Source organism: Acomys minous, assembly GCF_964271855.1.
Source record: "Acomys minous genome assembly, chromosome: 3".
NCBI classification, from domain to species: Eukaryota; Metazoa; Chordata; class Mammalia; order Rodentia; family Muridae; genus Acomys; species Acomys minous.
The window spans coordinates 104236402-104252087 of NC_140485.1; the positions used below are offsets into that span (position 1 = coordinate 104236402).

Consider the following 15686-nt stretch of genomic DNA (forward strand, 5'->3'; position numbering starts at 1 on the left):
CCCGGGGCCTGAGGTCCCCTGGCTGTCCCCTGGTGCCCAGCAGGGCTCAGGGACTGAGGTCCCCTGGCTGTCCTCCTGGTGCCCAGCAGGGCCCTGGGCCTGAGGTCCCCTGGCTGTCCCCTGGTGCCCAGCTCGATACCTTCTCCAGCTCCAGCAGCTGCGCCCTCTGTTCCTCATCCAGACTCTGCGTTCTGCTTTGCAAGAAGGCTCTTTCCTCTTCAAGCTGACATAATCGCTCGTTGGCTCTGGATTTTTCTGATTCTAAATCTTTAATTGTAACTTCCTGGGTCATCTGAGTTGCTTGAAGCATTCCAATATGACCTAGAAACCACCCCCCACAAAGAAAAGCTCCTTAATTTCTAAGTCTGTTGATGAGAGTGTACCTCTAATGATGCAACTGTACTTCAGATGCCTGAGTGGTCCACGGCTTTCTCTTTGGCTTCCTCGCTGCACAAAGGGAAGTAGTCATCATGGGAATGTCTTACTCAATACAATCCTTTAAAATAGAAAGTCCATTTTTATACCACTGATGTTCCCTGTACCATCTTAATGGTTTTTAAAAAGGAGAAGCTGCAAGGTAAATACATTGAAGTAGGAACAACTTCTCAGTAGCTCATGGAAAAGCAAGTCCCCTGGGAGTAATTGAGGAAAGACAGGATGCACTGACTAACACACAAAATGAAAACGAGCCATTTATTCTTTCCTATTCTCCTCCCCTATCCCCGAGTCTGTCTCTGTCTCTGACTGTCTGTCTGTGTCTGTCTATCATTCTGTCTCTCTCTCTCTCTCTCTCTCTCTCTCTCTCTCTCTCTCTCTCTCTCTCTCTCCCTCTCTCTCTCTCTCTCCGGAAGTATTTGTCTGCAGGGAACATAGGTGGCAGATAGCAGGTGAGTTTTAGTTCCATTTGTTTTAGATAAAAAATTAGATTGAAAGACAGAGGACCGCAAGCTTTGAAAAAAAATAAAATAGGCAGGCTGTGGTGGCGCACATTGAATTCTAGCACTCTGGAGGCAGAGGCAGGTGGATCACTGTGAGTTCGAGGCCAGCCTGGTCTACCAAGGCTACACAGAGAAACCCTGTCTCAAAAAACAAACAAACAAAAAGAAAATAAATGACAGTAAAAACGGTTGAGAGGTACTAGAAGGAGAGTTGGGCTAGATATGACCAAGACATAGTGTTTACATATTTACTATAAAAGAATAAATAGGAGATTTTTTAAAAAATGGGTGAGGGGAAGGTACAGGAAAAGGAAGGGTGTGGAACAGGTTCTCATAGAAAGCATCATTTAAGACAGAGATTGTCAAAGACCTTTGGATGAAGCCTCAGACTCACTGGGAACTCTAGTCAGAAACAGCCTACTGCTGCCCAGCGTGTGGGAAAGCCTAAGGCCGGCTCAGCCTCTGTGGGCTCAGAAACTGCCCGGATGACTCTGATGCATGCTGGAGATCATTAAAAATTACTATTTCATGGGCAAGAAAATTCATCAGTGAGCCAATCACAATGAAAGGTGGTCCTGAGACAGCTTCACTGGACACACTATCCACTTAGACAAAAAGCAACTTCAGACTTCACCCTGGGTCAGCATCTTTCTACTAAGGGATATGAAACGAAGAAGAATTAGACATCAGATGGGTGACTCAGCTGTCCTGTGGGAACTCACCTTTGTTCCCTCTACACAAATTCTTCCACAGACAGACACTCGGATGTAGGGAGGATAGAAAAGAATAAATGTCTTATTTGCGTATGTCAGGAGTGTATTCTATAAAATATACTCCTGAGGCTGGAAAGAAAGCCAGGAGACAAGATGGGGATGAAAAGGAGCCACTTGGTCCCAAGCTTACTGAAACTTAAACATCCCAGAGCAATTAACATCTTGTAGCAACTGCTCACAGAGAGACAATGCTTCTTTTACACAAGGATATTCCCACATAAGAATGTAAAAGCAGCAACAAACCATCAAGGCCTGAGCATATTTAGCTTTGAACTTGGTCTTCTGCCTTTCCCAGATACTTTCTGAGACTCTCACAAACTAGGCTACTTTCTCCTTGGCAGGAGATGCTTCCTATGATTTTGGGATGTTACTCTGGATAAAATCCTAGCTTGGGACACCCCCAGGAACTCCATTTCAACCTCAAATTCCTTGACAGCTCTAAAGATGACAGCTGAAAACCCACCAACATCGTAAACATGGCTACTGCAAAGCCAGCAAAACGCCCGTCTCCCTGGAGAAGCACACACAACACATGGGTGCATCTTATTTATTCAGTAACCCCTCCCCCCCCCCCTTTTCTGTAGACCCTGGGTTTAAATCTATGTTAAAAATCCCTTCGGAAAAATAATTCTGCTTCAAACTGGGTCATCCTTTCAGCAGTGAAGTCAAAGACCTGGCTTAACCTTGGTGGTCAAGGCAGAGACTGCTATCAGGGGAAGGGGCTATGCCCCACAACTATTGACAGTCTCATCATTTCATTGTTCTAATTACTCAGGATGATATTAGAGACATTTAAAAAATTTTTTAAAGAAGTCTAAATAATCTCAAAATATTAGGAGAAATGGTAAATATTACATTTGAAGAATTTTCGAACTATTCAGATACTGTTTTGAATGAACAGTGCAGTGCCGGCTTTGGCAGAGCCCCACGTCAAGCTATGGGTAGACATACTAGCTTTGAGGACAAGATCTGAAGCTTGCTGTTGCAAACGCTCCCGGGCAGCTGCCAGCTCACTTTCTACTTCCTTGTGCTTGCTCAGCAAGGCCATTTCACCCTCCTTGGCATCATCAAGCTGTTTCTGAAGAACCTAAGAAAGATCACATAGCCATAGTCAACATGCAAGCGTGACACCGGGCTAAATAATTTATTTAAATTACAAGCATCACTGTTCTCTTACCAAAAAGTTCTATGTAACTAGGACTCCTTAGTTTTAAATCAGCAAGATGAGGTAACACAACCTGACATTTTAACTCAAAAGACACAGTTGGGGAAGTGTGTTTCTACCCTGCCCAATGCATTCTAATGCCCTGCAGACACTAACATGCCAGGAAGCCTTCTCTGACAGTACAACAAAACGTGTCATCTTGGCATCTTTTCTACACGTGGGCTGTCTCTTATTAAATTTCACTTTTCAAAGCAATACTTTCCTAGTTCAGTGTCTAATACCAAATAATGAGGCAGACCATCCTTAATGGAAAGAAAAAAGAAAGCACAATTATTCCGTAAGGTCAATATTTTAACTCTCCCAAGCCACTTGTGAAAATACTAGTAACCTGATTAAATGAAGTCCATTCATAGAATCAACAAGGTTTTAAACTTACCTTTCTGGGCACTTGATATCTGAACTTCTAACTGAAAAAAGGTAATAAAAATTACCCTTTCAAGGGGAATGGGGTGAAAGTGGGAGGGAGGGAGGAATGGGAGGATGCAAGGGATGGGATAGCAATTCAAATGTAATAGGAATGATTTTATTTTTCAATAAAAAAAAACATTTAAAAAATTTTTAATTACCCTTTCTACTTTTTTCCCTCAAAAAGGAAAAGAAACAAATGGAAAAGGGCTTAAAGTGATATGAACATAAGCAGTTGATCCTAAAGCCATCAGGCTGCTATTCTCCAAATCAACAAATTAATACATAAGAGAAAAGTGGGTAAGGCTGAGTAATGGCTTGGCAGTTAAGAGTGCTGTTCTTACAGAGAACTTGGTTTCAGTTCCCAAGCACCCACATGGCAGCTTGCAACCATCCATAACAGGTACATGTAGGTAAAGCACCCATGCACAGAAAAGAAAATAAATAAATCCAGAATAAAGTTTTTTTTTAAGTGGTTAAGCATCTACAATCAAAAAACAAAACAAAACAAAACTCCAGACCCAGAGAGCATGGTGGCCACGTGCAATGCTCAAGGTAGGGCGGCAGAAGCCAGGAAACCCTGGAGCAAGCTGGGTAGCTGCTAGCTGAAGTGGCAAGTGAAGTCCTCTGGTTTCCACAAAAGACCCTTCCTCAACATAGAAGATGGAGAGCAATCTGAGAAAGCACCCAATGTAAGCCGCAGGTATCCACACTCACGTATGCACACATACGTGCACACATGCTCACACGCCACACACATGGAAAGCCAGAAAAGAGCCAGATGGCCTACATCCGCTCACCTGTACATTGGTCTCTGCTGCGGCCAATGCCATCTGCAGCTTTTGGCATTTGTCAAGAAGACTGCTGGCTTCGTCCTGGACCATCTGCAGCTCAGTCCTCAATTTTCCTATCGTTTTTCGTAAAACGGCTTCTTGTCCTTGGAACTCTTTGCGAAGATCAGCCTCCTTGTCCCTGCTGGCCTGCAGGCTTTCGGCCGTGAAGAGCTGTGACCTTTTCAAATTATCAAGCTCACGTTCATAAAACGACTGAGCTTTGTTCAACTTGCCCTCGTACTCCTCAATGAGCTTCCTCTTTTCAAGTCTCAGCTCCTCAAGGGTGTTGTTCAAGGCCTCCACCTCCACCCTGTGCAGCTCCTCCGCCTTTTCCTGTCCCCTGTTCACCGAGGCACTGTGGTCCTGCTGCGACTTCAACAGCTCCTGGACTTCCCGTCTGTGAGCGGCTCTCAAGTCTTCCAGGGCCGACCGCTTGTCCTTTTCAAACTGAACCTGGAGCTGCCCAAAGCTCCGCAATCTTTCTTCGAATTTCCTCCGTATCTCTTCGACCTCCCGGGACATGGTGACTATGCGCTGGACATGCTGGGCCTCGGCACAAAGCTGCGTGTCCTCAACTCTGTGCTTATAGGCTTCGAACTCCGCCAAAGCCTGCTGTTTCATCTTCATGTGGTCTTCTAAAGATGTTTCCAAAACTTGAATCTTTTTCCTGAGGTCTAACTCTTCTGTTACCTTGCTTTTATAGAGCAATATTTTCTCTCTTGTTTCTGCAAGGATTTGTTGGATTTCTTCTTCGTGAGCATCTTTGAGGGCCTGAATTGCAGACTCATGCTCATCATTTTTCGTATTCAAAGCATATATTACCTACATGGTTTTGAAGAAGGGAGAAAATTTCAGCACATATTCTTTTATAGCTTAATGTTCATTCTTTCATTTGGGTTGGGGTTTTTTTCCTATGCGCATATATTTCTGATAACTATTAAATACTGAAACATCCAGCAGTTGTTTTTGTGCCTGCAGATTGACTTGCTTTGCAAATTCTACCCTTGCACACACTGTTATTTTAAAGCATTCAAGATCATTCATTTTTAAAAATGCATATGTATAATTCTAGCTCTCAGGCAGGTAAGGCAGGATTGTAGGTAACTACACACACAGTGAGTTCCAGGCCACCTTGAACAATACAGAAAGTCAGTCTCTCTGTCTCTGTCTCTCTCTGTGTGCATATCTGTCTTCTGTCTCTCCCTCTCTTTCTTAAAAAATCATTCAAAATTAAGAATGATGTATTATAAATGAAGGGAAGAAAGGAACAGCAGAGGCCATTTGACCAGAGATGATCGTCCTGGGCACAACCCAGGCCAGCGTAGTTGGGGCTACAGATGAGAGGCGGAGGAGGAAAGTCTCGGGTAAGGACCCACCTTGCAGCAGGTCCGCATGTCACATCCACATGCATGGAGCTCTATACACTATGGTTCCCTAGAGCCCTCTCTGTGTGTGAAAGGACCTATTTAAATAAAGAAATGTTAGAAAGTCCCCTTTCTAGATTCCTTATAGTTTGCTTTTGTTAAGAGTTTAGAACTATTGACAACAACTAAAAATCTGCTCTGTTCTAAACTAGTAAGTGGATCTGAATTTCTCTTGGACTTTGAGAAGCCACTTAGCAACTTAACCCAGGCTCGGGCTGTGCCTCTGCAGTTCCACAGGGCACTCCAGTCTGAGGGAGCCCCAGAACCACAGGGTTCAAAGGATGCAGATCAGCCCCCTTACCCAGGATACTCCAAGCTCTGGCGCTCCCAGCAACATCTGGAGTGGATGACAGCATATGGGACTGAATGCTCAGACCTTGAGATCTAACGTCACCTCCAGGTGACAGTGTCAGAATGGAGCTGAACTACAGACACTGGTGAGAGCCACATATATTGTAGTGAGTGGAGGTAACCAAAGCAAACCACCCTGAGTGTGAGATGAAAACATTGGCTTCGTCCTATCTCAAACAGTCATCAAGGTGAATGAGCAGGCTGGGCAGGGTGGCATATGCCACTCATCCTAATACTCAGAAGGCTACAGCCAAGAAACAACCATGAACTTAAGGTCAGGCTGGACTACACAACTGAGTACCAGACTAGGCAGGGATACATAACAATCCTTTGCCAAAGAAAGAAAGAAAGAAAGAAAGAAAGAAAGGAGGGAGGGAGGGAGGGAGGGAGGGAGGGAGGGGGGAGGGGGAAGGTGAAAGAGAAAACGAACAGGAAAAGGAAAGAAATGAAAGAAAAGAAAGCCAAAGAGAAGCCCACTGGTCAGGATGCCTAGCACGAAGTGGATGCAGACGACGAGCTTCAAACTCTCCTAGGGCACTTGTGATGTGAGCCCAGCTTTATCTCACTAAGCACATGGAAGAAAAGAGAAATGAAAGGGGTCAGACTTCCAAGAGACCCATGTCACACCTTTAGTACTTTGTTCCAAGAGATGATCTTAAAAGCGACTACCCGGTTGAAAAGATAACACAGGAGAGGGATGCAGTATGTCAGTGTCCCTTCTCAATGATTTACAGAAACACTCTTCTTTCAAACAATCAATCTCCAGTCAGCCTTTGATGAGTGATGTCACATCCCGCATCCTTTAACACATCCTCCTCAAACACCATACATGAAAGGCTGCGCTCTTAACATCCAGCCTGCCCATCATTTGCCACCACCGTCTCCTGACGCTCAGTAAGTGTTTGGCTAACTGGAGGAGGCTCTATAACAAGGCTGGAAAGACACAGGAGGCTGTCAGCCTAGAAAAGAAGCTAGAGATAGAAAAGCATTGTAACATTCAAAATGGTAGGGAGTAAGAGGAATTAAAGTGAAGGTTGGAATTAAAACAATGAATTGGAAAGAATACGATTTAAGTTATCAAAACACAAGAAATAGCAGAAAAACATTACAGTAGTAAGCATTATTTCAGTTTAAACTCTAACGCAGAAGCCAGCAAGCAACTGGGGACCAAATATGGCTGTTGCTTGCCTCTGCAAATATCTGGGTATGGTACAGCTAAGACCATTTGTTCAAGTGATGCTATCCCACCAAGACAGCAGAGCTGAGAATGACTGGAAAAAAGCATTATGAAATCCCAGTCTGCTCTCTATATAGGCAAGTCATCTTAGTAAAAACTGGAAATGATAACCACAGCAAAAGGGCTGATGTTCTGTTGGTTTTTTAGTCTTTCATATTTTCTTCCTACTAAGTCTCATGTAGTAATAAACATAATTGTCCAATTCTGAAGATACATTGAATTAAAAAGTACGCACCATATTGAACATATCCATATCTTCCAGGAAAGAAATATTATAATATACTTCTAAAAACTTAAAAAGAACAATAAAAGGGTGCCAAGTGCAACAAAATCAATACCACTCCTAATAAGTTACTGCTTAAAGCATGCTATCATTGAGTTACAATCTGTATAAATTATCTATTATGTTTACTTATTTTATTAGGGGGGAGGGCACATGCCACGGTCTGGTTCTCTCCTTTTGCTGTGTGGGACCCACTGGAGCAAACTCAGGTCATGAGGCTCACTTGGCAAGGCCTCTATCCACATAGCAATCCCATCAGCCCAAGTATGGTCATTTTAGATAAGAATCAATCTCTCTCTCTCTCTCTCTCTCTCTCTCTCTCTCTCTCTCTCTCTCTCTCTTTCATACACACACACACACACACACACACACACACACACACACACACACACACACACAAAGATTCAAGTGCACAGGGGTGAGGAAACACGTGGATTCCTGAAACTGACTGGCCAGTCAGCCTAGAGGAATCTATGAGCACTGGGCTCAGTGAAGGACCTTACCAACCACAGCCTTGAGCCTGCACATACGTGCACCTGTCGTTGCAATGGACATCTGCCAGTAAACTGTGTGGGCAAAAGGGTATACTGTGTGTCACACCATAGCACACTGTAGTGCCCATAGTGAGTTTTTTTTTATGTTGTGTTTTTCTCTCTTTTTGATGTTTTTATTTTTATGTTTTGTTCTCTTTTGGTGGGGAAGTTTTAAGGACAGAAGGCTTATATGGAGGGACGGGGAGGTGAGTGAGAGGGATTGGGGTGCATAATGTGAAATTCACAAAGAATCAATAAAACGTTAACCCACCTCCACCATCAACAACAACAACAAAAACCAAAGAGAGGTGGAAGTGTAACCTAGAGAGGAGCTCTTGGGTGTACCTTCTCTCTACTGGCCACAGTGATGCTCCGAAGCCTTGTGGGGCCAGCCCTCATGGGCATTCTCGGTCCATTTACCTCTGACTAGTAAAAGGCTCAACACAACAGGCAGGAAGTAGACGCTTCTCACCACTGCCCCTCCAGGGTTTGGCTTTCTGGCCAGCCTTGACCTTTTACTTTACACCCATCAGCCAATTCTAGATATAGCTTCACTTTCTCCTTCTGATCAGTGTTAGTACATTAGGGCTCTACCGTCTGACTAGCAATGAACTGCAAAAGGCACACATAGACTTACAAAGTAATATTCACCAAGGTGTTTGCTTGATTCTTCAGAGGGAGTGTATGGAGTATCTGCAGCTGTGCAGCTGCGTGTGCATGTGTGGTGCATGTGTGTGCATGTGTGTGCATGTGTGGTGGGGTATGAGTGTGGGGTCAGAGGTTGATGTCCATGAGAGCTGAGCATAGAACGACATCCACAGTGAGCAGGATGGAACCACACATCAGTTTTGCCCTGGTCGGAAGTTAACTGCCTGCATTTTTTTTCACTTCTCTGTCTATTTTCTTTTAAATTAAATTAAACAGAAAAACAAAAGCTGCTTTTCATACATTATGTAATCAAATTAATTCCAGCAACAGACTTGTGCCCAAATGAAATGTTTAGGAGGCAATTAACAAAAAGCGCTCGCTCGGATTTATGTAAGCCAAGGGCATGCTAAAACCTTGACTTTAAAATAATTTGAAAACCTAATTGCTTTGGGAAATAATTACTTTTAAAGATACATTTGTTCTCTTTGTTTCTAACTACTGTTGGAAAAAAATTCAGAAAATATTAATAAAGGATAACAATGCTTTCTTTTCCTGCATAGCGATGCAGAATGCATTTATTTTCTCAGGAGATTTACTGTGAATTTTGAAACATAAAAGTCTTTTTGAACACACACACACACACACACACACACACACACACACACACACACACACACGTCGTAGAAAGTCTCACAAATCCAGCTGTCATCCAGGATCCCTTCAATGAGATCTGTGGTACCAGACTTTATAAAATAACAAAAAACTTTCTGTGAATGTCTACTGTGTGCTCTAAATTTTTATATGAATCCCAGCAAAGAAAAGTACATGCATTCTTCATCCTAAATAGAACTTTTCAAAGTAAAGCATACACGAAATAATGGCAATTTTAGATAATATGCATTTGTATCAAGTATCACGCTGTGGGGTACAGAATACAGAACACAGCATGAAGTCTTCAGTAGAAACAACTAGACAAAGACTAAAAGTAATCAGAAAAGGCCTGGAAGGATAAGGCTGGAGAGATGGCTCAGCAGCTAAGAGCATTTGCTGTACTCTGGAGGACCCAGGTTCAGGTCTCAGCACCCGCAGCCTCCAAACATCCTTCACTCTAGTTCCAGAGATATGGTGCCCCCTCTGGCTGCCAGAGGCACAGCACACACATGGCGCACATACATACATGCAGGCAAACAATCATATATATATATATATAAAACATTTTTTAAATTAGTAAATCTACAAAAGCCTGAAAGGACACAGGCAGTTGTTGGGAACTGAGGAGAGCTACTTGGGTTAGGGGACAGTTAGTGCTACGCTCTGGGCTTCGTGTAGTCTGATAACTCATCAGACACCGAGACTGCCAGGGAAAGCCAATGATAAAGTCTAAGTCTCTAGGGCTGGAGAGATGGCTCAGAGGTTAAGAGCCCTAACTGCTCTTCCAAAGATCTTGAGTTCAATTCCCAGCAACCACATGGTGGCTCACAACCATCTATAGTGAGATCTGCTGCCCTCTTCTGACTTGCAGGCAAAAATACCATAATAAAGAAATAAAATTTTTAAAAGTTTGAATCTCTAGAGGATAACAGTGTTCCAGAGATTTGACTAGGAAAATAGGTAGTAATTTTAGAAGACTTAGAATCTACACATATTTCTTCATTTGTATGCACTCAGTGACAGTAGACACTGATTCTTTTTTCTCCATAACATTTTTATTGATTTTCTGGGATTTTACATCATATACCCCAATCACAATATCTTCTCAGTTCTTCCATGACCTCTCCAAAAGAAGTAAAATAAATAAATAAATAAATAAATAAAAACAAAGAAAGTCCACTTTGGGTTATCTATATACTCACTGGAGTGTGGTCAAATTCTCAGTGGCCTGCCCTTTAAACAGAACGTAGTCCTTCTAGATACTAATCCTTTACATTTCCCAGTTTCCCACAGACTTTTCACATTTAAACATTTCTTAAAGAAGAGAGCAATATGCAATTAGTTCTACATCATAGCCTTCCCCCTGTTCCTAGTACATAACATAAGGTTGTTCTTAAAAAGTCACCACCACAGTCAGGCATGGTGGTGGAGAGAAAGATACAGTTCAAGGGTTTGCCTGGACTACATGAAGGGCTGGGCTGCTTTCAGCAGGGGACCATTCACCTAGCACGTGTGTGCTCCCAGGTTCAACGGCCAGTGCTGACAAAACTCAACTACTGCAGTGAAGCAGTACTGTAAAGTGGGGGAAGAGGGAGTGAGCAAAATGTCTTCACTCAGTTGGTTCCCTACTACAAGTGAACTGTAATCTGCCTGACCCCGCCCGCTATCAAAAATAAAACAAGAGGTCAGCTAGTTTACATTGGGGAACAGGCTGGGCCATGTCTGAGTTAAGTCCTTACAGAAAGTTAGGGTTCCAAGACAGACAGACCAAAGTATGGCTCCACAAACAGGTAGGAGGCAGGTAAGAACTGGACAGGAACCAAAGTAAGTAATAATGGGATGGAGGGTCCTGAGCAATTGCTGTCTTTACCAGGAAGTGTGAACATGTCCAAATGCTGTCAACCAACTGGCTTTGGCTTCACTCAGTGAGGGATCATGGGAGATATTCCCAGCTCTTGTGAGTCCAGGGGTTGGGGACAGACTGGCAGACCAGGAGCCTTCTAGTTCCAGCCTCCGAGAGACAGGAACCTGCTGCTCAAGGCTTAAGGGCCATGAGAGACAGGGGTCTTTCCTCACCCACGACTGGTGTTTACCACAGCAGAAGCTAACCTGCTAGCATGAAGAAAAGGTAGCAGCAGAGAGTCACAGCAACGGAGGTGACGAAAGACCCTGTCATAGTGGTGGCATCAGAAACAGGGGACTTGACAACCCCTACCAGGAAAAGAAAGGATGGGATCCAACCAGGAAAGCCCCAGCCTGTAACTTGGTGTACATAAGCAGGGCGCCTGGTCTTAGCATCTACTTTTTATAGATACAAATAAATTTTGTTCTATTTTCCTATTGCTTTTTGTTTGTCTGTTGGTTTGTTTTGGGGTGAGGGGACACAGGCATACTTTGCAGTCCAGGGACTGAAATGTGGCTTACTGCTCTGAGCTTTTAACATGAGTGGCCCCAGAACTTGCAATACTTCAGCTTCGAGCGTCAGGCAGTACCCGTTCATGTTACAAGTTCTTCAACAGGGTTTGGAGGCTGGGACCCTCAGTCCTACAGAGACAAGTTGTTACAACTCCTGGGTGGCTAGGGTCATGGTTCTTACGCCTGAGATGCCATGACCCTCAGCCCCCCACGCTGGCTAGTATTAGAGCTCTGACATCTATGACCTTTGACCTTGAGGCCTCAAAGATTCCTGAAGTAAGGGCCCATAGCCACTCATCGTCAGCTTTTCCACCTAAACTCCATCAGCGATCTGCCTTTTCCCAGCTACTCTCTGTAACTCTTCAGCTGGTCCCTTTGTCAGTATCAGCCCTGCTGCTGCTGCCACCACTGGGACGGCATCCACCATCACCTCCATTGCTGACTCTGCTGCTATTTCTGCAGTCGTCTCGTCATGTTAGCACGTTAGCTTATATCACCAGGGGTAAAAAAATCAAAAGTGGTGTGAGTAGAGACTCCCCAGAAGAAGCTATTTATTTGGCCTCATGTCACAACACCAGGGGAGCATCAAAAAGAGACTCAAAAAGTGAGCCAAACAGCCCGCTTACATCCGCATCCAGAAAGGGCGTTGGAAGGGGCCTCTCCAACACAGATGTCTTTCATGCAATGAGGGACTGCTGTGTGCACAATGCTACTGAAGGTCTCTGCACAAATCACAAGCCTTCTCCTGGACCAAGGGACATGCTACCCCTCTAGGCTGGATAAAATGGCTACAAGGTAGTCAAGTGTTCACTGCTGGGGGAAAAATCCAGAGCAGTCTTTTTTCAAGCTGTGGAACTTCCTGGAGCAAGAGTTTTGTCATGGCAGCAGGCAGTTACGGCCACTAGGTAGTTTCCTCACTACACCACAGAGTGTTCAGAGCTGCTGGTGGTACCAACATGAAGGGCATCTGGCTGGCTGGCTGTTTGACTACAGGGCAAGGTCTGGAGGTTTTGTCACATAGGGAGCTGAGAGGCTGAGTGACATCTCAGTGGGTAGAGAGCACAGCACGCAAGTGTGAGAACTGGTGTTCAGCTCTCCAGCATCCACACACAAAAGCCACACGAACACAGAGAACCCTGTCTTGAAAAACAAAAACAAAAACAAACACAAAAACAAAATCAAACAAAAAAATCCACATGGGCAGGACAGCTCCACAGAGAAGGGATTCCCCCAGGCAAGCTGACCTGCCTGACTAGCCAAGTCAGCAAGCTCCAGCTTCCAGTGAGAGAGCCTGCCTAGGTAAATAAAGTGGAGAGCGCGTGATCAAAGAAGACACCTGCCACCAGCCTCCGCCTCTCCACGTCCACACACAGGAAAACATGCATGCACACTATGCACACATGAAAACATGCATGCACACTACACACATATGAATATTAACACACACAGATACAAAGACACACACACACACACACACACACACATACACACACACACAGAGGAGTCAGATGATCCCTTTATATAAATACTAACCTTAGGGTTCTCTTCTTTTTGACAATACCACTCTCCCCATCCTCTGACCTTGCACTCTACTCATTTCTCAGTAACCAGTGTTTCCAGGTCCTCTGCACTCTAGGTATTTGCTCCCCATTGTTGTTTTGATCCCTAGTAGGCAATGACCGAGTTTCTGGGAAGAGCCTTGTCATTTCTTCTGACCTCAGTTACCTTTCTTCCTAACTCTCTGTCCGTCACCCTTACACTAATCATCTTAAAGCATCGAATCGCTATACCACTGTATGGCAAAAGCAGAGCAGATCCTATCGGCCAAACGTGACCAAATGGCCCATGTGTGCTGACCGCAAAAGCATTCAGACCTCATGGTAAAACAAGACCCAGCTTTGAGTCTGTGGTGGTGTTGCTGCTTACGCCACCCGGCAAAGTTATTCAACCTCTGCGTGTACATCTGCACCTGCAAGGGCCAAGATTAGGTTACTTACTGAAAGTCTTACAAGGATTGCCTGAAGCGAGGCAATCAAAGCACCTGCTACAGGACCTGCCAGTTAACGGCTGTGAGAGAGCAGTGGTTAGCGTTGTCAGTCCTCCTTTATCCACTCTCCTGGCTGCAAATGCACAGCTCACGCCCTCGCACTGGCATCTCTTGAAAGGCCGTGGTCTTTCCACCCAGTCAGGAGGACCCATCAGAGTGGACCCATCATTGCCCATGCTCTCTCTGCTCCACACGACTCATCCTTCAGAACCGTCCCAAGGCTTTGAAGTTTCTGTCTTCAGTCCAAAGCCACACAATCTGTCACCAGTTCCCCAAAGCTTCTGCTCTAGCAAATCCTGCCTGGAACCCAAATGTGTCGCTTACGATCACATCAGCCTATTGTTTGCCGTGCATAAATCTTTTCTCTGTAAATGTGATCAACTCTCGGCGATGAGAGAAGTCATCTCTCTCCGGACGGTATCACAAATGCCCATCAAATCACAACAACCTAAGATGTTTCACAGGGAGATGATAATGAAATCTCTCGTAAGGTATCTTTTCTTCCCCTCCATTTTAATGTGTTCAGTCATGCCCTCTTATGAGGCACAGCTAAAATTCATTAATAAGATGTTTTGACTTATTAAACACATACTAATAAGGAGATGGCATGTGAAGTCATCTCTTCTGTAAGCCAGCAGGCCAAAAGGCTAGCGTTTCTCCATAGCATTTGACTACAGTGAGAGCACTGATGCTCTTGTTATGTCAAAACAGAAATGCCTGCATTATTCAAATATAAAGGCAAAACCAAAACTGTGACTTGCCTTTTTTGAAAGAAAAATCCTATTTCTCAAAGAGTAAGTTTTACAGTAAAATATCAAGAAGATGGGCTAATTATAGCAATACATATCATTTGACATTAGTATACAAAAATATTAGCCAACTTTATTTGTGCTTAATAATGCAGAATGAATTGATGCCATGAATTTCAAATGTCAAAAATGCATTTGGAAAATCAACTAACAAGGCCACAACTCCCAAACTATTTCTTCCTCCTCTTTAAAAGTGCTCTAAAGTGAAGAAAACAAGAAAGATTAACTCTATTTTGATGAAAGGAAACTTACCAAGAGCAATTTACCTAGACCTCAAGATGTACAAAAAGCAAATACGTAAATTGTAAATGATTAATTACTAAGAAAGAAAGAAGCTAAAATGTAAGGATTGTGAAAAATACCACCAACAAGAAGTTGGCCTGTGACCACAAGGGGGAACTCTGGAAAGGGCAGATACAACACAGCAGCAGAGCAGTCAATCTGCCAGGTCACTGCCTGCTTCAAGCACACAGATAATTCACCCTACAAGGATGGATATATATATGTGCATGCATGCGTGCGTGCGCGAGCGGAAAACAGTTTACATAGTTTCTATTCAGCTCTGCTGCAAATCTAAAACATAAGGTCTGCTTTAAAAGCCCACCTGAAAATCTCACGTTGTATACAATTTTGACTGTGTGACATTCTGGAAAAGATCAGTGCTTGCCAAGGATCAAGAGGCAGGTATGGAATATGAAGATGATCTAATTGGTGACGCAACATGGTGCTGCAATGGCAGGTGCTTTGGAAGTCCCTTCTGCAGAGGGGCATGCCGCCCCTCCCTTTGCCTCAGTTCTAGGGTGCTGAAGAACAGCTGCATCCAGTCCTAAATCTAAATGATTTGCTGCACTCAAGCGATTGCGGTGTTAACTGCTGAATATAACCTTTGATTTCCAGAGAGCAGAGCATATTGCCACCTCCAGACAGCACCAGAATGTATGCTTACCCCCTCTTTAATTCTGACCAACATAAAGTGAAGCATATAAACTGCTGTGAAGTTTCAAAGCCAACTGTCAGGGTCCTGTGAGGAGAGCAGAGAAGAGGAGAGAGGGAGGGAGAGGGAGAGAGGGAGGGAGGGAGACAGAGGGAGGGAGGGTGGGAGAGAGAAAGGGAG

At 44.0% G+C, this 15686-nt stretch overlaps 1 protein-coding gene across 10 annotated transcripts in view; it reads right to left on the reverse strand.

Annotated features, from left to right (window-relative positions):
* Window positions 1-15686, reverse strand: part of FAM184A (family with sequence similarity 184 member A) — a 113654-nt gene that overhangs the window by 65043 nt on the left and 32925 nt on the right. For all 10 annotated transcript variants that reach the window (XR_014778283.1, XM_084777309.1, XM_084777307.1 and 7 more), the window contains exons 2-4: window positions 4142-4996; window positions 2663-2798; window positions 140-321 (exon numbers count right to left, since the gene is read on the reverse strand). Coding sequence is in view for 9 of the 10 variants with exons in the window: in XM_084777309.1 (XP_084633435.1) it covers window positions 140-321; window positions 2663-2798; window positions 4142-4996 (1173 nt within the window). In the remaining variant the exon portion in view is untranslated. The remainder of the gene's footprint in view (window positions 1-139; window positions 322-2662; window positions 2799-4141; window positions 4997-15686) is intronic.